Here is a 23,651-nt window from a genome sequence, read left to right as displayed (position 1 = left end):
ACAGTTTGACAAACCAATTTAACAACAGATACATCAAGTAGCTTTGTGTATAATACAGAAGCAATAAACACTAACCCTTCCAGGAAGCCATAAACTAGCTTATGCCCACAAAAGTGGCTACAACATGATTCGGTAAGATTTCAAATTTTCAATAACTTGCTATTAGTTTTTACATGCATTGTCTGAAATTTTTGAACAAATATGATGAAAAAATTTCGACATTTAAAATCTCAGTATAAACAATGCCATAAGAGTGATATTATTAACTTCAAGCGCTTCAAAACGGTTGACATTTTTCCTCAATAAAGGTAATCTGTGTATGGATGCAGTCTTGACATGTCAGAGTTCTTGTAATAGCATCGAAATGTTCAATTATTTCTTGAGAAAGTTTTATAGGAAGATCTTAAAGTGAATTGTCTTCTCAAAGCACCCTCAATGATTCCTCTCAAAATATAAGACTTTATTACCCCAAAACCATCCTCATAACTGTTTATAGGTTGTATATTGTGTTGAGTACACATCCTTGAAAGATATTTCATTAACAAAATATATTTACAGTAAAAGGAATATTCGATGGAGATATACAAATAGCCAAAGTTCTAGCTTTTCTACTACAAGAATGTGTTAAGAGGTAAGGGTATATGACCTAGGCAAAACCCTACCCTTAAAACCTCCAATGATGCTTGATTGAGATGATGAAGGAATTCCATGCATGACTGTTATGGAGAGCACGGTTCTCCACTCGCTTTACTAATGTTGCAGTTGAGCTATATTGTCTATACTCCCCTCGAGTTCTTATAGTTGCTTGCATAGTCTCCCATCATGCTTAGAGCTTACCAACAGGAAGTGAGTGAAATCTTGAGCGTAAAGGGTGCAAGAAGGAAGGAGTGGATATCTGACAGGAATGAGCTCTTAAGCATGTGGGTGAAGCGAGGCAAGTAGAGGGAGCCTCTGCCCCCCTTTGTACAGAGGAGGCAATAAGGGGAGGATACCTTTGAGCAGGCGAGGCAAGTAGAGGAAGCCTCTTTAGAGAGCGATGATGGTGAGGAAAATATAACCTTGAGGTACATACATTGATTCTTTTGGGTAAACTGTAATCATTCTCACTGTGAATCCATGACAAATTTGCAAGTCTCTCCCCAGAAGCTCGCTGTCAAAGTTCATTCTGACCTGCTGAGTGTTGATTTAAAAGCGAATAACAAATGAAAAGAATGTTGAGGAGACCAAATGCTGCTTGGAAAAGAAGCCAACCCACAGCACTTCTCGGGTCCCTTTTCTGTCAGCAAGTCGGTTAGCTACATTGACAAGCTCTTCTGTGATCCAGATCTTCTGGTGTTTCTATTTTAGACACCTCTTCAGTGTCGTAATAGAAGCTATCTTTGTTTTCATGAGAAAATATATTGGTCACTGTATATCTTATGATCAATAAGTTTTAATATGCTTCCTAGCAGACCACATACGGGAACCTACCCTCATATGTTCATCTATGATGTAGGTGACATAACCAGCTATTTCCTCTGCATCAATACTCTGTGCCATTTCAAAAGACTTGTGTAGGAATGGACCAGAGGTAGGTACCTGACTTTTTTTACTGATTCCTTTAGTTATAGAAGGGCATTGAGGGAATCCCATCAAAAAATTCAAAGTACTCCCCACCCTTTCAATATGTAAGATGTCTTCCAAAGCAATCTCGGAGGCTATGGTTGACTCTGGCCCTAGCCAACTGGCATGACCATGGGCAAGTGCACTTGTTATCTCCAGCAAAAGAGTGTCAGTTAAAAGTAGGTACTTTCCAGCATCCACCATAGGTCTGCAGGTTACATACACCTGCCAAACACATCTCAGAACAGTTCCCAAAGTTCCACAGATGGAAACAGTTGATTTAGGTTCATTGAATGGGAGAAATACCTCATTTTTTAGACGAGAACCTGCTGCTTCTATCAAAACTGCATTCCCAATTGCCTCCTCCCATGAATAAGGAGCCAGAGGGCAATCTTTGCTTAGGTATCTAGGTGGCCGCATTCGTTTCACCTGTTGAATAGGCTGGCTCCAGCTCCTGATGCTTTGAGCTGTTCTCCCAGCTACCTCTAAAATACTGGCAGCTGGTTTGACCACCAAACCAACAGCACCAACAGCCACCCCTGTGCAACAGGTTCATGACATCCAATTTTCAATGTGTGCAACAAAACATCCCTTACTAAGAATCCTGTTTTTAAAAAGGAAGACCTACAACACTACTAATTATGATCACGAGCATACAATTGGTGGAACATGATTTCCTCTCAATAAAACATAGACTCATTCATTGTGTTTTTTGAAGATCTTAAGAAAGGTCTTCAGTAGCTATTTGTGCCAGTATTGACAGGCAACCAATCTATCTTTCAACTTTCAAACAGCCACACTGGCTCTTTCCAAGTTTTGAAAGAGAAATTTCCACTTAATAGTCTAACCTGATCTTTGTGATTTTGGGAAATGAGAACTTTCAAGTTCAGAAAGTCAGGATTTCATTGTACTTTTCAACTTTGGAAACTTCATACTTCAAAACTTTAAAAGCTAGCGTTTTTCATTGCCCAAAACATTAAATGGTTCAAGTTCATTTAATAGGGGTACTAGGAAACAACTCCATCTATGCCTCGATCTCAAAAGTAATTGATGAAACTGATGAATTGTGCATATACAAGACAAAAAGCCTATTGTATCTGCCATGAACAAAAACCCCATCAGTCCGCTTTGTTTTCCAAGTATTTCATAAATGTTTCAGTGTTTTTCGAAGTGTAATATATATTATTGTAATGCCATCCCACCTCAAGTCCCATCTCCTGTAAGGTGTAAACTCTCAGGCTTGTTACTTTCATACAAGGGAAAGTATTGGCAAACCAAGGATAGGGTTGTTAGCAGTGATTAATTTTTCCAAACAACAGCATTTTAGCTTTTAGCTTTCCATTCTTTTCATCACATGGTGTTTGTATCACAATCATTGCATTTGTATATGTTTGATTGCATAGTGGCCTCTTTAGGTACATTCATATCATGTATGTATCTATCTATTTATATCCTCAGGTCACGTGTGAGTGGACTACACGGACTCCGACTTCCAGTGAGAGAGGAGACTAAGTTGTTAGACTCAGCGTACGCAGACGACACAAGACTCTACATAGAGGACGATGAGGTGATGCTGGAAAGAATGAGGCTGGCTCTTGAGGTGTTTTGTGTTGCAGCGTATGAGAAAATCAACTCGTGAAAGTTAGTTGGTTTCCTCACAGACCCGGGCTCCAGCACGGAGTGGGGAGTCCACTTGGGATTTAGATGGGTGAGCAGAGGACAGACCGTCCGATACCTAGGGTTCCAGGTGGGACTTGATATCACTCCTGCCCAACAGTTTCTTCCTATTCTAGATTCTATTAGGAGGAAACTGACCTACTAGAGCACGGCTCGCCTCTCACTAGCCGATCGAGCCCTGGTGGTTAACCAAGTCCTCCTAGCGACGGCCTAGTACATCGCCTCGTATTGGTGTTTCTCCTCATCGTGCGTAGGGCAGCTTCGCCGCCTGGTGCGGAATTTACTTTGGTCGGGGTCTGATGGCTCCAGAGACTCCAGGGCCAAGGTGGCGTGGGCGACCATCATAAGACATCGATCAGAGGGAAGGCTTGGGATCATAGACCCAGAATATCAGAGTATGGCCCTCTTGGGCAAGCTAGTTGTCCGCAGTCTCACACCAAGCGGGCAGACATGGAAGGTCTTACTGCAGGAGTGCCTTCAAGACTGTAAACCGAGGCTTGGCGGGGAGTGGAGGTCGTCCCTGAGATGGATCTTCACTTCAGCCCAGATTACCCCACCCAGATCACCTTTCTTGCGGAGCCTACTCCGCGTGTGGCAGGGCCTCTGTAAGGTCCTAATCCAAAGCCCCCCGGGTTGCCAGGAGGAAATAGACCGTCAGCCGGTGATCTAGAACCTCCAGGTCAAAGATAGGGAAGGGGCACAGATAGGTGAGCGCCCCCACATCCAGTGGGCTGGGTGGGAGGCCGGCCCGGCTCGTTCCATCAAGACATGGCGGGAGGTGTACAGGATGGCAGACAAGGAGGTGCTACAGCGAGTATTAAGGTGCACGAGAGGAGTGGAGTTGAGAAGAAGAGAGATAGACGTAGCAATACCTCCGGAGTGGCTTGCCCCCCCGATATGAGAACCGATAGAGGCCGGGGAGACATGGGCAGCCAGGTTCTCTCCAGCAAGCATCCCTCTTCAGGTGGCAGGTAGAGTGGGTGGCGCCCCCCAGAGGACCTTTGCCGTTCAGGAGGGGGGACGTCTGGCCCTTGACAGAGGGCAACAGGATGAGGGGATTGCCGCCCTTTCATTGAGGAGGATTCAGGTGGTGGGTCTTCAGGGGAAGACTCGGTGGCTAGACCCCTATGTTTTCTGGATGGAGCTCAAGGAGTGGCGCCTTTGGATCTGGGAGGGTAGACCACTTGATGAGCTGGAGTGGGATCTAGGAGAGTGGCTATGGCCGGCCTCTGCGGTTGCAAAAAAGCCACCCAAGTTCCTAGAATACACTACCAGGATTGGAAGACATGTACTGATGCAGGAGGATATGGACTCGGCACCGTCACGTAGCAGGCACTGGGCAGAGCACAGCATCACGGAGCCCTTCCGACGGACCTTCTCGCGCCGCCTATGGGATAGCTGGAGGCCAAGGAGGGTGTCGTATTTTTTATGGCTGGTGGCACATGGAGGATTGGCGGTGGCAAGCTGGCTTGCCCAGATGCAGAAGGAGGGAGATTGTAAGCGCTGCACACAGCAGCTTCTAGAAACCCTAAAGCACTGCCTTTGGTCTTGTGAGGAGGCATAGCTGGTATGGAGAGGAGCATGCCGTATCCTTCGCATGCCGTATCCTTCCCCGTATAGCCCCCAACCTCGGGTATATTTCATGGGGAGCTTTCTGTTGGCAGGTAGTTAGCCAAGGCCGTCACCTTCTGTATGAGGCGAGGATGCAGGACACGATTTTCATGATCGAGGCAAGGTCATGCGCAGTGGTTGGTCTGGAAGCTTTACCTATCCAGCAGGTACTGGAGCCCATAGCAGACCACTTAGAGATATGGGAGATCATAGAGAGTCTTACTGGATGGCATATCTGGAAGGCGCGATGCCAGGTGGCCTTCGCCGGTGAGAGACTCTCAGCACCTACGACCTTCGTAGAGCTATGGACCTCCATCATTCACTCCCTCCGTGGCTGATGGGGTTAGGTGCAGGGCGAGTCCAGAGCTTGTCAAGAGCTCCGTGGTCACTTCATGCATACCTGGGGCGGCCAAGGCCTATTCTTCGTGATGCAGGCATGCAGTCCCGTTTGGCGATATACCCTTCCCCCGGCTTCTTGCCCCCATCCCCCCTAGACCGCCTTGAGAGGCTTGTATACATGATGTAGTGGTGACTTTGCATCAGCTCCAGTTTATTCTGTTGAGCATGAGCACTCTGTTGTAATCAGTTTTTTTTAGTAATATAATCAGCCACATTCTACTTGAGAAAAAAGAAATCTATTTATATATCATTTTCCTTCATAAAATGTATTTGTATTAATTATGAAAAAAGTACAAGATTACATGGTTACAAGATACAAGATGGCTCTAGACTATCATGCATAAAATCTGAGACATCGCAGTCAAGTTACAAAGGAAGCAAATTGACTAGAGGGGGGCAAAAGAATCTTCTCTCTCTCTCTCTCTCTCTCTCTCTCTCTCTCTCTCTCTCTCTCTCTCTCTCTCTCTCTCTCTCTCTCTCTCTCTCTCTCTCTCTCTCTCTCTCTCTCTCTCTCTCTCTAATCTCTCTGCGTGCGTGACGTGACGGGCGTTACTCTAGCGTGCGTGACGTGACGGGCATCATACACACACACGCACGCACGCACGCACGCACGCACACAAGCACGCACACACACACACACGCTCTCTCTCTCTCTCTCTCTCTCTCTCTCTCTCTCTCTCTCTCTCTCTCTCTGGCGTGCATGATGTAACGGGTGTCACTCTAGCGTGACACTGGCATACATGACGGGACGGGCCTAGAGTGACGTGATAGACGTGGCATGACTCTAGCGTGACACTGTGATCACTGACGCGGATGCTGTGACGGGATCGATTGAGCTATCATGATCATGATCGGCTTCCGAAACATAGATATAGCAATGTACACAGAAACACACCAATGTAAAGGTGGCTGACTACAAGACGTGCAAGGATACACGTGGGAAAGTGCATTTTGTCCAGCAACTAGAAAACCGCGAAGCACTAGGTGTTCTGGAGGTGCATACTATACCAGGAAGACCTCAAAGGGATAGTGCAAGTAATGAAAAGAGATGATGATGCACGATATTTATGGATTAGGATACATGGAGGAAGACAACGTGATATATTCATCGCAATATGCTTCTTCCCTCCTGCAAATTCTACCTATGCCACACGAGATGGATCTCCCTTTGATATACTTTATGAGGATATCATGAGATATGTTACAATTGGGAACATATTATTAGTAGGAGATTTCAATGCACGCATTGGAGATAGACAAAGTGCCTTTTATATGCATGATAATGCCATGTTCAAAGAGATCGATATAGATGAAATAGGCCTTTGTAGGAGAGCCCAGGATAAAGAAGTGAGTACCTATGGGACACACCTATTGACTTTGGGAAGTGCACATAGACTAGCTATCTTTAATGGTCTGCCACAATGGCCAGGATCTGACAATTTGACATGTTGGAATCACAAAGGAGCGGCAAGTACTGTGGACTACTTGATTGGCTCACTAGCATTGATACTAGACATCCAAAGCTTTAAGATATCTAAGAGACCAATTGGCATAGTAGCAGATCATACTATTTTTACATTCATGCTCTCTTGTGTACATATGAAACATGAAACACCATGCCTCCCTAGACATCCCAAATACTACTTTACAAAACACACCTCACATATCTACAGTGGTTCTCTACAGACCAGTTTACATACATTGGACTTGAGTAGATCGTTGAAAGAATATAGAAAGAATATACAAGGGATTTAGTACAGGCCATACATGGATCAGCCATGTATGCATTCCCACACATCTTTCCCCGATGTAGACCCACACGATCTACTGCTCCCCAAAATAGCTGGTATGATGATGAGTGTAGAGTCACCCGAGCTCGCTTACAAAGAGAAGTGGAGCTAAGCACTTAGACACATAGTACTAGGAAAACGGAAACGGGAAAAACCGGAGTTTCGAAGTTTCGGCCAAATTTTAGAAACGGAGAAACGACGTTTCAGATTGTACACTAAAATAAATATAGTATTATGTGGATATGTAAATATATCAATGCCTACAACAACATGTACCCAAATTTCATGCAAAACTTTTGAGTCCATGTTATATCATTGAAATCATGATTCATTACACATGTCACGACTCATGAGTGAAGATTGAAGAGTTAAGACTCAATGGTTGAAACTTAAGACAGCTTAACACAATTAAGACTCAATTTTCAAAATTGAAGGCAACAAATGAATAATAATTTATTACTCCTAAATCATCTATGATCTAAAGAGCAGTGAAGACTCACGTCAAGAACAATGGAACAAGAATCAAGATGCATAATAAGTGAAATCAAGATACAAAGATACATGTAACTATGTCATGTGAATAATCAATTAAAACTCCAATGTCCAATGAGCACTGAGCACTGTGTACTAGTCTCTAGACTCTAGTAACTACTGAGTAATAAGTATCAACATCAAGGAACGACTGGCAACTGTAGTCTGGATAACAAGGCCCAATGTCTTTGTTGGGAAATCATGCCAAGTGGTCTTTCATGCATGTTACACTCCTTGAATTCTCCAATCCACAATAGTTGCACCGTCGGAGCCCTCGTATCCCTTGATTGGAGTGGCGTGTCTCCAATATGGATCCAAAGCCCTCATTAGCCTTTAGATAATGGAGGGAAGAAGAAGAAGAAGAAGAAGAAGAGGAAGAGGAAGAAGAAGAAGAAGAGAAGGATGAGGATAAGGATGAGGAAGAGGAAGAGCAAGAGCAAGAGGAACACGAAGAAGATGAAGAAGACGAAGAAGAGAAGGAAGAGAAAGAAGAGGAAGCAGTAAAGGCTAATGGGGGGAAAAGGAAGAAGAAGAAGAAGAAGAAGAAGAAGAAGAAGAAAACGAAGAGAGAGGAAGAGAAAGAGGAAGAAGAAGAGAAAGAAGAGAAGGAAGAAGAGAAAGAGGAAGTAAAGGCAATGGCGGCGGCGGCAAGAGCTGGAGTGCCTTGAAACGGACCGCATGATGCCGAAATGCCGATCTGCTGTTTCCGTTTCGGTCCGAAATGGCCGGTCCGTTTTGGCAGCCCGGAAACGTCGTTTCGGGGTACTAAGCTTAGACACATTGCCAAGCAAAGGCGTTCTTCAAACGCCTTGTGTGGAAGAAGAAACGAGACTACTTAGCAAAAGCAAAAGCAGAGATATATCAACTATTTTTGGGGCGGCATAGCAAGAACGCATGGAATATGTTTCATGAAAGACAGCCTCCCATATAGATTACATCACCAAATGTTTGGCTTGACTATGGGAGACAGCTGTATGACCTGCCAGTACAGCCATCTATGCAGCCCCCACAAGCTTGTAGGCCAACACAATGGTCTTTCTTCACATGGAAAGTGGTTAGGGATGCAATTTATAGATTACAAAATGAGAGGGCAAAGGATGAGGATGGACTAGTAGAAGAACATTTCTCACATGCTTGTGACATATTAGCACCCATATTAGTACATATGTTCAATAGAGCAGTATGTGAAGGTTTCCCTATGAGTTGGTCAGACAATACTATAATCCCGCTATTTAAAAGTGGTGATGCCCTGATTCCTAGCAACTACAGGACTATCATGATCGGTCATACTTTGGCCAAGATATATGGATCTATATTGGAGCATGAACTCAGTGAGAGGGCTGAAATGCAAGGCAAGAGAGCACAAGGACAGGCAGGTTTCAGACGAGGATATACCACGTTGGACCATATTCTCACACTTAGAGCCATTTTTTAGGAGGGTCGAGCCCGAGACAAGAGGATCTATTGTTGCTTTGTAGACTTTCGCAAAGCTTTTGATACAGTGCCTCGTACATGCATCATGCAGAGATTGCAGGACATTGAAGTACCAGAGGGTATACGATGGGGTGTCTATGCATAATATGAGGTAGTGATAGGTCATGTACGAGTACTTGGGGGGCTATTAGAGAGGATTGACAATACCATAGGAGTGAAACAAGGATGTCCACTTTCACCCACATTATTTGTGGTCTATACATAGATGAAGTGTCTGATTACATAGACCGAGGAGGAGGAGCTGGAGCCAGTCTGGCAAGGGTGCTGATACCAATATTACTGTATGCTGATGATATTGTTCTCATTTCAAATTCACCGGAGGGATTGCAATGCCATCTAGATGCTTTGCATATCTTCTGTAGACATAAAGACCTCACAGTGAACCTTGGGAAGACCAAAAAAATGGTTTTCAATATGTCACCAGCATGGGTGACTAGATCTATGTACCAGTTCAAAATTGGGGGAGACATATTGGAGTATGTGAGGGAATATATCTATTTGGGAGTCACCTTCTCTGGCCCACGTTTTTCGTTGAGAGGGGCATCAGAGGCACATCTAGCACGTGGATACACAGCACTAGGGGCACTTGAGAGTCAATGTCTTCACATACAGTTCCAGGAGCTCCGCACCAAACTCTCATTGTTTGACACCCTAGTCACAGCTACATTACTATATGGAGCAGAGGTATGGGGTTGCAGCTTGTACCACAGGCGTCTTAGCCCACTCATTGATCAGATTCGAGTAGAGAGGGATTATTATGATGGTTGGGATGGCATGGAAAGGCCATTGATCATGATGATAGCACGTATGATTAGGAGTAAGCCCTCCACCCCACATCCCATTGTCATAGCAGAGCTAGGGGCAACACCTATAGTTACGAAGGCAGTTACGAAGGCACTCTTCAGGGTAGTGACCTTTTGGCACAGACTATGGGAACTTCCACGCCATAGATACTCTAGATTGGCACTAACCTCATCTAGACAACTAGCAACAGGAGGCGAGAAGAACTGTTGGTTTTCACAGACTGCTATTTGGATGAGTCTACATGGTTTGGATATTGACCGTCTTCCACCTTTGGATTATAGCATTGACTGCCCTACACTTTTTCTCAACCGATCAGAGCTGAACCAGGTGATCAGAGCTGATGTCTTGAGAATTGAGACAGCAAGGACATGGATTCATCCACCACTCCCTCTAGGATCGAGGATGGAGTTCTACAGGAATCATTTCTTATGTCTCTCTGATGATGGTTTCACTATTCAGTCAGCACATATGGATACCCATCTCTCCCACAGCATACGGGTTGCTATTGTACAGATTCGCACCTCCTCACATAGGCTTCAGATGAAGACATGCAAATAGACAAATACCCCAGCAGAGGATACGACTTTCCCAGCTTTGTGGTTGAGAGCCTGAGACGGAGGAGCACTATATATGTAGATGCACAGTATACTATAACATACGAGGACGGTACCACCGCCTCTTCCGTGATGGATTTGGACCTCTTCATTGTGTCATGGAGTATGAGGACTAGAGATGCCTAGGTCTTTTCCTCCTAGAGCTGGAGAAGCACCGAACTGCACTACTGCGAGATAGGAGGCCAACTCATCCAGAGGGACACAAACAGACAGCAGTGACAAACTTTTTCTACAGAGCCGACCCTACTGACACTACCAGCCTAGCAGAGATAGAGCCACCCTGCCAAACACCTTACAGGCCATGCTGTGGAGTCACATTGGATAGAGCCATTTCCCTTCTCGAGCACGACAATCCCGTCTACCAAGACCACGTCCGAGGAGGCCATACCACAATCAGATTAGGGCCATTATAACGAGACACTAAAGACTCACCACCAGGCATATCAGTGAAGCAGCTAGGGACTGCATCATAGCTGAAATCATGTGCAGATCTTGAGATCAGCTACAACCCATAGTCTCCACCACACTTTTGTACATGGCTCTATCAGATCTGGTTCTCCTTTGCTTTTTTTTTCTATCGATGAAACAACACTACACATGGTTCAACCCTAGTATAGTCCCATCATATAGTTATTTTCAGTATTGTTTCATAGGCCACCCTCTTATTTGTAATGTTATCTTTACCTTACTGATGAGATGACATTAGACATGGATGTACTCTCGATTTTGTCTCATAGGCCACATTGGCCTTATGTAGACGTTAATATCTTTTTTTTTCGTAAAATAGACGTTAATATCTCTCTCTCTCTCTCTTTTTTTTTTCGTAAAAGGTAATTGTATTAATTACGAAAAAAGGGTACAAGTTTACATGATTACAAAATACACGAGGACCCTAAGCCAACGTGTGTAAAATCCCAATACTAGGCCACGAAAAAGTTACACAAGTCATGGCAAAGACCCAGAGGAAATTGCCATATGCCAAGGAAGCAGGTCCTCCCGCGGGAGCAAGTCCGAATGCCGAATGATCTCTCTCTCTCTCTCTCTCTCTCTCTCTCTCTCATATGAAGATAATTGAATTAAGTAGCAATATTTACCTCAGTCCATCAGGTCAGCTAAGAAGAAACAGACACAAATGAAAGTCTACAAGACTGTAACACAGAAATATCCACTCTCTCTCTCTCTCTCTCTCTCTCTCTCTCTCTCTCTCAACCCCCCTCTCTCTTTTCTATAATGGATAATTCGAGGATCATCATTGAGGGGGCATTTAATAGAATTCTCTTCTTCGAAGAAAGAAGCATAGCCTGCCTGCATGCATTCTTGCTTGCCTGCCTGCCTGGCTCCATGTCAGCAGGGCTACCACCCTACCTCCCTCCCTCCCTATATACCCACCCACCTACTTACATAAGGCATCTATGAGAATCAAGATCACACTGCTTGAGACCTTCCTAACCATCAAGCATCAGTACAGTAGATATGGAAACAGTCCTCACTTAACAACAAGCTCACATGTTCAAGGTATTAAAAGTGAGGAAAGCTACAACAAAGAGAAGCTAAGTACAAGAGGTGCTGGGGGGGCAAAGAGAATCTGTAAAAGGCAAGGAAAAACAGTATGATTTGCTCGTACAAATTAGGTAAGACCTGCAAGCAAACCATAAGCGTAATATACTAAGCAGCCGGAACATGGTGAGCAGAGAGTCATTGAGTTTCTTTAACAGGCTTTTGGCTGTGACGAATGGAAAGAAAAAAAATCTAAAAAGGGTAAATGTCCTTACCAGACAATATTCCGGGAATTCCATGTTGTTCTGCTCCTCTAACTGGAGACTGGAGTAAACCTGTAAGACCCTGTACAAAGAACATTCAATTCATGTTAACCAAATGCATTCAATCTAAGTTAAACCTATGGCACTATAGTGTCAATAGGGAACGACCCCCCCCCCCCCCCCCCCCAAAAAAAAAAAGCACAACACACACACACACACACAAAAAAAAAGAAAGGGAACTCAAAAAAAGTTCACAAGAGACTATGCCTTCAGGGTTAGTACAACAGTCACCACAGAATGTATATGTATAAGACTCACATCCCATTTACATGAGTAGTGAGCTTGCACTTCAGAAATGTTCCGTCCGTGCAGGGGGGAGAGAGAGAGAGAGAGAGAGAGAGAGAGAGAGAGAGAGAGATGAGTGGGAAGAGAGAGAGAGAGAGAGAGAGAGAGAGAGAGAGAGAGAGAGAGAGAGAGAGAGAGAGATCGCGATGGCGGGGAGAAGGATCGTGATGGCGCCGCCTGCCCCTGCCGCCCTGCCGACGGTCGTCTGACCTGTCGGCCCTGTCCGTCACGCGTCGCCGTTTCGCCCTACGTTTCCTCCTGCACCCGTCTGGCCCGTCGGGCGCCTGCTCGTCAGCAGTCGCTGTCGTCCGCGTACCCTGCGGGCTCCGCGCCTGGCTTGCGCCCGTCCGCCCTGCGCGTCAGGGTTTCTGCCCGCGCCTGATCCCTGCCCTGCGCCGTTGCTGCCTCGCCCGTCCTGCAGTCGGACCTGGGCCCTGTTGAACGCCGCCCCAGCCTTCGTTCATTGCCTGTCCAGCCCTGCCGTCCTCTGCCCCCCCTGTGGTTCGCCCTCTTGCACGTGCCCTGTCAGGGTTGTGCCCTGTCACTCGCGATATTGGGACAGGCTACGCCTGAAGCCGCTTCTCCAGTGCATGTCCTGTTTTGCCTGAGAAGACGCGAGAGAGAGAGCGAGAGAGAGAGACGCTGCCCTCGCCCGTCAGCCACCGTGGTGGTCGCCCCAGACTTTTAACGCCTGCAACCTGTCCGTGTGACGTCTTGCGGGTCGTCCTCCGCCATGTGCGCAACCAGCTTATAGGGGTGCAGCTTTCTAATGCAGCCGACACTGATCTGCACTGTCGGTCAGTCCTTCGAGATCAGCTCGTCATACACGATGGCTGGGTTGGATCTGGATTTCATAGACCAAACGGTGGCAGCACTTGGCCCGGACTCTGATGCTGAGGAACCGGAGGATATGGTTCCGTGCATTGAAGAATTGCCCCCCGGTCCTGACATCCAGCGTGCGGGTAAACGTACCAAGCATACCCCGGAAGAGATAGGTGTTACTCCGGATCGTTCCTATGCGCAGGTTGCTTCGGATTCAGTGGACTCTCAGGAGGTGGACTGGGAGCATCTGTTGGAATTTGCCAACACTCTACTTGGTGAATATGTTCAACATAATCAGGAAGCCTTCTCTGACTCTGCTCCAGACGATGTTCCGGAAGCTACCGTCGACCCAAAAACTGTCCTACGCTCCTTTTCGGTATTTTATGATCGCGCGGTGATACTCTTCTTCACTGGTCGCATCCCGCTGCTTTCCCGTATTCGCCAATGGCTGCAGAGTCTGCTACAAGGGGAATGTGTTGAAGAGATTTTTGTTGGATCCCGAGGCTTTTTTGAGGTCCTCTTGAAAACACAGACGCACCGTGCTGCTCTCCTGTCTAAACTGCCTTTGTTTTTTGATCGTCGGTTGGTTCATGTGGTTCCATGGCGCCCGATGGCAGATTTCCAGCGCCTTCTGCAACGTGAATGCCCTGTGTGGGTAGAAGTGGAAAATTGTTCGGCTATTTATTGGCCGCTATTGAAGGATACTATGGCCGCTGTGGGCACGGTTCTGGTCCCTCCCAGTCTCAGGGCTGTGAATCGCAACCGCTTGTGCATGTTATGGGATACTGCAAGGAAACGGCCTGCTTGGTTACGCCTCAATTGCTCTGGCATGCATCCGTTACACTTTCGTTTGAAATGGAGCAATTTTGCAGGCCATTGCTTTTCCTGTGGACAATTGGGGCACTTTATGGCTGAATGCCCAGAGCAACAACACGTTTCAGATGGGGGTCATGTTGCTCCGCCCGTGGAAGATATGGTGTGTGATGCTCCGTCGCTGGATACTATCCACCCGCCCCAAGTTCTAGCCAAAGGTAAACAACAGGTTTCGGGTCTGGATTCCCGTGCCACTGATTGGGTTGAAGTACGTGCCAAAAAAGGCAACAGGATTGGTGCTGGCATGGAGAGTACTGTGCCTACTACCTCACAAGATTCCATGCGAACATATATGCGCAGGAAGGAAATGATGTCTTCCGAGCGCTCTGCTCCTGCTATGGTTTCTTCAGCTCCCCGTCATCAGCCCGCCAGGAAAATGTATTCGGATCGTCTAAAGGGTCCACCTGCACAGCTGGCTTTTGATACCAGAGGCAACGTCATTACTCCGTGGGACCGTCGTTACCCACGTTCCAACCCCAAGCAAGCAGATATGCCGTCTACTTCCAAATCTGGTCCTCAGAACTCTTTTGCCGCGTTGGCGGATTTCTTGGATGAGGGAGTCCTGGACATTCTCGCCGACAAAGTCAAATCGAGGCAAGTTGTGCCTCGTACCTGATTGTGTTTTGTATACACATGAAAATAGCCACGTGAAATGTGCGAGGAATTTGTTCTCGCCACAAGCAACATGCCATGTGGATTGCCTTGTATGAGAATCAATGGGATGTCCTGTGCGCTGTTGAGCACAAGAGTCACGGTGACGTCGGTAAAGTTGTGGATTGCCATGGCTTTCGTTTGTTCTATGCAGGAACACAGGCCATGCATTATTCGGGTGTGCTCATGATTGCACATGCCAAATACCCGCCTGTTCTTATTAAAAATGATGTTCATGGCCGCTTTTTGGTGGTTGAAATCTTATTCGAAGGGGAAATCCTATGGTTACTTGGCCTCTATGCTCCGAATGATTCGTTATCTCGCCGGGAGCTTTGGCAGACTTTGCAGACTTCCTTGTCACTTGGCAGACGGGGCTTCTTCATGGGGGATTTCAATGTGTGTTGATTCTTCCCAGTCTACATCGGAGCACTCGATCATGGATGCACCGGAAAGTCGTATGTGGCAAGAGTTGGCTCTTGCTGTTCTTAAGCAAGATCTTTGGTCCTGGCTACACTCGTCTTCTCCAGGCTTTACTTTCCATTCGGCCCAGTATGCCACAACATGGTCGCGGTTGGACCGTATATATATCATGCAGAATGATGATTTTCTGCCTGAGATGCTCGAAATAAAAGTGTTACAGCAATATGTCTTGTCGGACCATTTCCCTCTGCAGTTCGAGTTGCTTGCACAACCCATTGCCCCTTTCAAGTAATTTCTGGAGAGACTCCCTTTGCGTTTTAACTCGTCCTACTTAAAGCATACAATTTTTCAGGGCTATATGCAGCAATTGCTTGACAGATTCTTCTTGGACTTTTCCTCTCAGGGCACTGCGTCATTTGCATGATTGCTCTCTAATGTGCAGCAGGTTGCTCGGCAATATGGGATCTATCATGCCTCTCTTTGTTGGCGCCGTCGACAGGCAGCAGAGGGCCTGCTGGTTTTGGTTCGCTCCCTTCTGGTGGACACTCCGGATGATGCATTTCTGCTTGCACTGGCCATGCAGGTGGCCGATCTTATTAAAGAACTCCAGTTAAAATCGTATCAGCAGGCCGAATTGCAACATCTGACAGAGACTTTGCAAGATAGTGCATGTCAGACCCATAAGTTCTTTCGAGCTCTCCATGCCTCTCCTGCTCGAGAGAATATGACCACACTCCAGGATGCACAAGGCCACCTTATCCTGGATCCACAGACTATTGTTCATATGTGCAGGAATTATTTCCGTGACCTTCTCGGTTCCGCTTCTCCACCTTCGGCCCAAATTACTCAGCCCCGTTCGGTTTTTTATGACCTGGTCCGCAATCAGCTCCCGCAGGACATGCAAGCTACTCTGGAGTCAGATATTGATGAAGCAGAGGTTATGGATGTCTTGTTACACTTGCCCAAAGATAGAAGTCCGGGTTGGGATGGTCTCACCAATGAGTTCTTTGAAGCCTTTGCTACCCAACTGGCGAAACCATTGCAGGCTTTGTTTCAGCAGGTATGGGAAACGGGAATCATGCCCCCCTCATGGAAACAAGGACTTATTAAACTGCTTCTAAAAGTTCCTTCGCCATCTAAGTTGACACAGTGGCGCCCCATTTCTTTGATGGGTTCAATGTATAAAATCTTTTCCAAAGTAATGGCGAATCGGCTCCATAAGCATCTCCCTGCCCTTGTGCACCCTCTCCAGTATGGTTTCATTAAGGGCCAAAATATTCTACACAATGTTTTGAATGCCCAATTGGCCATTGATTATGCCCGGCATTCTAATCAGGAGGTGGTACTGATTCAACTGGACCTGGAAAAGGCTTTTGACTATCTGGACTGGTCTTTCGTTGCTAACCTTATGTCTGCTATGGGCTTTGGTGCTCGGATGTCTCGTTTGATCTACACCATTAGTGCTGCGGCGTCTTCGCGAGTCATGCTGAACGGAGGTGTTACTGAGCCATTTGTCCTTGCCCGTTCTGTCAGACAGGGTGCCCTTTGAGCCCTTTATTCTTTGCCCTTGCGACACATCCAGTTATTTCCATGTTATCACATATGGCCGCCTCTTCCCAGTTGGCCGGATTGTCGCTTCCTACAGGACAACACTTCATTAGCCAATCCCTGGCGGATGATACTTTTATGATTTTGCGTGCGGACAAGGATAACCCTCGAAAAGCATTGGATGTTTGGGGTCTCTTTGGGCAGGCGTCAGGCCTTCGTATCAATGCCCTCAAATCAGCCATTCTAAGCTGCACGGAGTCGGATTTGCAGTCCTTGGACTGGCAGGGTCTGGTTGTTCCTCGAGGTTCCATTGTCAGGCATCTTGGATACCCTTTGGGTGTTGATGTTCCCCCAAAGCAGCTTCTGCAATGGATTTCTCAGAAAATGGTGGCCAAGTTTATGTATTGAAGGTCTCAGGCCTGGCCTTTTCATGTTCGCCTCAAAGTAGCCCAGATAATTATGTTGCCAATGCTCACATATTTCTTGCCATTGTTGCCTTGGACTCCTACGACTCTGAATGCTCTCACTCAGTCTATTCGCTTCATGCTATGGAAGAAGGACTCATTGCATGCAGGTATTTCCTGGATCTCGTGGTCGCATGTGTGCACCCCCAAACGCATGGGTGGCGGAGCTATTTTAGATGCTCAAACTCACATGCAGACGCTTCGTTAGGTGTCTTTTCCGCGCCATGTGCTCGGATGATCATCATCCGTGGGTCGCTATCGCCCGTTATTTCCTCGAGGGCCATGGGCTTCGGCATGGCAATACCCAACTCCGGAGTTCTTGGTGGCACGTTCTTAATGCTGATTCGCGGTTTTCCAGTTCTTCTTCATCGCTGCTTACTCATTTGGTGTGTTCCTGGAAACACGTCCTTCAAAAGGCTCAGTGGCACCCAAACGGAGGATCGCTTGGCTACTAACTCTTTTCAATTGGAATTATTGGCAGTCTCGCATTTACTTTCGTGGGAAGGTAAACATGAGCTTAGACCACAATTCAACCGGATGGCACGTTTGGGCTTGTCTTCAGTTGCGGATGCCACCCTTGCCAGTCGCAATGTGCTTATATCGTTTCGTACTGCTCGGAGGCTTTTCAGGATCCCTCGTGGATATAGGCCTTTATAGAAACAGCTTTTGACGGTGCTCCAGAGTAGACAACCCTTCCCTGCTCTTGCTTCGGATCATCCCTGGCAAGATTGGGACCTACAAGGCCGGTTGCATTTGAGCAAAGCTTTTGCTAACCAAGTGTATCATATTCTGATTAAAGATAATCAATGGCTAGTTACTAAAGCGAATGCTTTATGGGGATTGCGTAAATCCCGATCATGGTGGAGGGCAACTGTGATGGAGGGCTGGGTCAACAAGACACCCTTTAAATACAAAGTCTTTCTTTGGAGAGTGATGATTGGGGGTCTTCCGCTTGCTTCGGCTCTTTCCAAGCGACGAATCTTCAATGGCACCTGTTTCTTTTGCACCACTACTATGGAATCCGCCCGCCATCGATTTCTTTCTTGCCCCGTCGCTCAGAAAGTCTGGTTATTTTTGTCGGCCGTTTGGCGAGGGGTGGTTGGTATCACACTGCGCCCCTTTGATTGGGTTTTGGGCCAGCCCAAATACCCTACTCCCGCACAGCCACATATGAAGCTCATGTATCACTTTCTTCGATACTAGGGCTGTTGGCATAACTGGACCATTCGGAATGCTTTTCTGTTTGACTCCGCCCATAATGTTCAACGGCATATTATGAGGCTGAAGGGCCTCTTGTATTGGCAGTTAACTCTTCTCCATCGTTCTGATTTGCTCTCTACGGAGGACTTCCGTCCTTGGCATATGGCAATTTCCTCCGCATCCTTGCCATGAAATTGTAACTTGTAGTACTTAGCACCTCTTCACATGATGGCTTGGATTGTCGTCATGTATCTTGTAATCAAGTAATCTTGTATTTTTTTCGTAATTAATACAATTACCTTTTACGAAAAAAAAAAAAAGAGAGATGAGTGGGAAGATTTTACACATGATGGCTTAGAGCCATCGTGTATCTTGTAATCGTGTAAACTTGTAACTTTTTTTCGTAATTAATACAATTACCTTTTACGAAAAAAAAAAAAAAAAAGAGAGATGAGTGGGAGTGGGAGTGGAGATGGCATGCTTGCGGCTACAAATTGCAGCAAGGGGGGCACATGAGAATATCAAAACTGAGCTAGCAGCTACATCAATTGTGGTAGAGGCCCTCACCCAATCGATCAAATACATACATAGCCTATGGGACTTACCCAGACAGACATGCAAGGGTGGCTCTTGAGTCCTCTAGGCAGCTTCCAAAGAGGGTGATACTTCATGTTGGTATGCAGCAATGATGGCTTGGTTTGAGCTACATGGCTTTAACATGGACAAGTTAACCCCCTTCTGACACTACCTTGATGCACTACCTCTTCATACTAGAAATGGATTTATTCATACTGCGTGCATTTTCTTCATATTACAAATGATGGATTTATTATTCTCCCAATATAAATGGACACCCACCTTTCACATGGGATCAAATGTAATATTGGCCAGCTGCGCACCTCCTCACATAAACTCTAGTGTGAGACGGGCAAATATAGACCCATTCCACCAAAGGAGCATGTATGCCAGATATGTTTGTTAGAGCGAAAGATAGAGAAGCATTATATATGTCGTCACTGCCCAATTTATTATGAGGTCCAAGGCCATTTCGAGTTTGTTAAGAGATGGATTTGGACTACTATCCAAAGTCATGGATTTTGCCTATCAGCCATGCCTTGCCCTCTTCCTCTTCCAAATATGACGGCTTTGTGACGTGCTCCTTAAGAGTACAACTACTTAAGGACGCCAAGGCCCTTCCTACACGCAGCTCATAGAATTCATTGTGACGGAGACTTAAGAGACCTCAGTACAGTTATAGCCCCAATCCACACAGGAGACTCTCTCACTGCCATAGTTCACACACAAACAGCAAGTATTGATTGATTGATCCATTCAGCTTATCCAATACAGATGTACTAGGCCTTGACACAGAGGCCGATGACATCGCCCCAATCCACACAGAAGACTCTCTCACTGCCATAGTTCACTAACAAACAGCAAGTACTGATCGATTGATCCATTGAAATTAGCCAATCCAGATATCCTAGACCTCGACACAGACGCCAATGACATCTTCATAGGTGAATACAAGAGATTATCTAGGCCCTCCATATCCACATGAGATAGTGCCATATGAGCTACGTGTTACTAGAAAGAGTTCTATCTTTTACGCATAGCCTTAGTTTCTTTCTTATTTGCTTTGTGTTATATGTCTTGCTCAGACAGTTGTACCATCATGCAAATGATTGTAACTCATGGTCTTATAGCTCATTTTGGCCACAATATTGTATGCCTTCAGGGTTATACAACAAATAGCATAGAATCTATATATATACATATAAGACTTGCATCCCATTTCCATGAGTAGTGAGCTTGCACTTCAAAAAAGTTTCATCCGCTTCAGAGAAGGGTTGAGAGAGAGAGAGAGAGAGAGAGAGAGAGAGATGCGTGGAAGTGGAGGAGAAGGCATTCCCTTGAGAAGGCTCTCCACTTCATAACTATTATTAGGAATATCCTTTCTTCCAATAATACCTTGCTGTGAATTCAAATATTACCTTCCAATATTAGGAAGTGGAGGAGAAGGCATTCCCTTGAGGACTCCTGGAGCAGGTGGCAACCTCTGATGCAAACGTCAGCTAGTGGTGCTAACGAGCAGCTGACCAGGTTAAGGCCACAGCAGAGTTGGACCGTGCTGCTGGTTGCAAAGCAAAGGGAGAGAAGACTGAGCTAAACACATCTCTGATACCAATTGTGAGAACAGGAAGGGATCAAAGCTCAGTTGAAAGTGGAGTAGACAGTGTAGAGTGTGAGAACATGACACCCAATGCAATAATGTGAAGTGTAAGGTGCAAGTACAAAGTACAACCCTTAAACCTTAGGGTTGTAAGTGGGTGTTCACACCCAAAGTGTGTGAAACATGATAAGTGCCCAAAACTGTGTAACATAGGCACAAAAAACAAAGGGAATAAATCTGGAGGAAAAAACCTCTCGTACAGAGCGTAAAAAGTGCCTCAGTGTCCTACTAAAGACCATCGACACTCCTCTATAGACAGTGTAAAGTGTTAGAGCACGACACCCAATGCAATAATGTGAAGTGTAAGGTGCAGGTACAAAGTACAACCCTTAAACCTTAGGGTTGTAAGAGGGTGTTCACACCCGAAGTGTGTGAAACATGATAAGTGCCCAAAACTGTGTAACATCGGCACAAAATAAAGGAAATAAATCTGGGGGAAAAAACCTCTCGTACGGAGAGTAAAAAGTGCCTCAGTGTCCTACTAAAGATCATCGACACTCCTCTATGAGCGTAGGTGTGAGTGAAACCCAACAATGGATTTACTACTAGCTATGATCTAATACCAAATTGCGAATTTTGAATCTCAGCCCATGTGAGTTCATGCATGCTTGCCTATAGTGGATGACCGGAAGGTTGGGTGAGGTATTAGATAGATGGCTAGCATTGAATAAATTAGTGGGTGACTAGGTATTTCATGCCACATCCAAATGCATGATATGGTGACACTAGTTGTTTGCTTTGAAGAGGCATTTCACCAGTGAGGTACATGTGTTGAAAAGTTGCAATAAGGCCCATTAAGTATTGACAAGTGAACAAGCTTTGAGGCCACACAAGAGATTGAGGGGATGGAAGGGGGTTCATATGGACACGTCGGATACCCTTCTTTGAAGGTCTCCATTCGTCCCAGATTTAGGAGTGGAGCTCCCAACACCTTTGCACTACCACCGCTTGGTTGAGGGATAAGATTTAGACCTGTGGATTACACAGCTAATGGACTGGTACTCTCTAGTGTGTTCAATTGTGGAAAGATATTTAAGTGTATGCAATTGAAGAAGATGGAATTTGTGAATTGGGTGAGAATTGAAATTGCGAAAATTGTTTGATTAAGAGTTGATGAAGCATCAAAAGCAAATTCGTTGGAATGAGCATGACACTAGAGTTATTATATGACCTTTTGCTTCTATAATCTCCTCCACTTGCGTCCACATACCAATATGGGTTTGGGTCCACATACCAATAAGGATTTTGACTCCTAAACTAGGAAATAAGCTCCTCATAATCTGCCCCCTCCTAATGATATCCTTGCTCTGTCCCTCGTGTCCTCCAAAGCCTCCACCATAGTAAAGTCAGCCCACTACACGATGATCAACCAAGGAGAGAGATTGACTAGGCATAGTCCCAATTTGCTTCCGAAACTAACCATTTGGGGCATGACTAGCCAATAGTCCCATGAGTGCAACATCAACTCTAATAAGAACCACCTTGGTGGCATTAGGTCTAGGATACCCGAATCGTGCAGCCCACTATTCTACTACACAAATGTAGATACTTCACCCCACAATTATTGCATGATATGTTAAATTCTATCCTAGGGAGATAGCTTCCTATAACATTGAGATGGCATCTCTGTGGAAAATCTATTCATCCTCCCCTTAATGCTCTATTCAAGTCGTGCCTCATGAGGTTGCAATAGTTATCCACCAAAGCCTCCTACATTCCATGTAAGGATCAACATATAGTGCATATGAGTCTCAAAGATACTCAATTCATGCTTGCCTTTCTATCCCATAGTGTAGAATTTGTCTAGCCTTCTTTGCAATCTCTACTATTTCATGCGAGGGAAAACACGTTGAATCAATCAAGTCATTTGAATATACAATCTCCTACTCCTGATGCCATTGGGTTTTGAGCTCACAAACATGGACCAACAGGCTATAGAGGGTGAAGTCCATGGTGGAGAGAGAGAGAGAGAGAGAGAGAGAGAGAGAGAGAGAGAGAGAGTATATTAACGTCTCTAAAAGGCCAACGTGGCCTTTGAGACCAAAGCAATACATACAATGATGGTGTGTTTCTCATCTGGAATAAGAAAAGATGAAAAACATGCCTATAAGACTGAAAAAATGAAATAGTGTCCTATAAAAGGGAAACATGTCAATGATCTAAAAGTGAAAGTAGAAAAGGATAACTCTCCATCAATGAGATGTTTGTCCTCTAAGGAGGTGTATCTCTGCATGGCTGAGACGTCTCGGCATCTGTCTCCTGTGGCGCTCAATGATGGCTTTAATTTGTCTGTGGTGTGGATGTCTAGGCCTTCGTCCGGGTGGACGTGGGCACCTAGACCGGCTAAGTGCCACTGCTCTATCCAAAGGGACACCTACAGAAGATGAGGTCCAATGATGATGTACTCCTGTAGGCTGTGTGGCAGTAGTAGTGGTATCTGCCATACTCTGTCGTGTATCAGTGAAAAAGTCAGTGACTGCTCTCTGTCTATGTGAGCTGAGCTGTGGGGGCCTCCTACTCCATAGAATTGTTGCTCTGCGCCTCTGGAGCTCCAAGAGGAAGAATCCGAAGCATCTCTGATCCTCAAACCGCATGATCTATCTCAGGGGTCTAAAACCCTCTCGAAACAGACACTGGTATCTATCTCGTATATCATAATATACAGTGTATGGGCAAATGTAGTGTTCCTCTGTCTCTGGCTCTCTGTCGCATAGTGGGCATATGCATTCCTCTGTCTGTATACCCTCCCATCTGCCTGTCTCAATCCTTAGGTGGTGGGATGAGGTGCGAATCTGACCAATAACTGTGCGTAG

General features: G+C 45.7%; 1 protein-coding gene across 2 annotated transcripts in view; it reads right to left on the bottom strand.

The window, feature by feature from the left end:
• Positions 1–201: 201 nt before the first annotated feature.
• The window catches only part of LOC148024453 (vacuolar protein sorting-associated protein, putative (DUF1162)), a 233,987-nt gene continuing 210,537 nt past the window's right edge, over positions 202–23,651 (bottom strand). The window contains exons 45-47 of one of the 2 annotated variants that reach the window (XM_087694079.1): positions 12,295–12,364; positions 1,909–2,141; positions 202–1,827 (exon numbers count right to left, since the gene is read on the bottom strand). In XM_087694079.1, coding sequence (XP_087550205.1) covers positions 1,423–1,827; positions 1,909–2,141; positions 12,295–12,364 — 708 coding nt within the window. In that variant the 3' untranslated portion in view covers positions 202–1,422. Of the gene's footprint in view, positions 1,828–1,908; positions 2,142–11,965; positions 12,161–12,294; positions 12,365–23,651 lie in introns of those variants that run through there. The other variant, XM_087694080.1, reaches the window with a different exon arrangement.

The sequence above is a fragment of the Lygodium microphyllum genome, chromosome 15 (genome assembly GCF_053477565.2).
Source record: "Lygodium microphyllum isolate KBCC chromosome 15, Lygodium_microphyllum_v1.1.10, whole genome shotgun sequence".
Taxonomy (NCBI): Eukaryota; Viridiplantae; Streptophyta; class Polypodiopsida; order Schizaeales; family Lygodiaceae; genus Lygodium; species Lygodium microphyllum.
The sequence above is the reverse complement of the archived record's forward strand: the minus strand, read 5'-3'. Positions and strand labels throughout refer to the sequence as shown.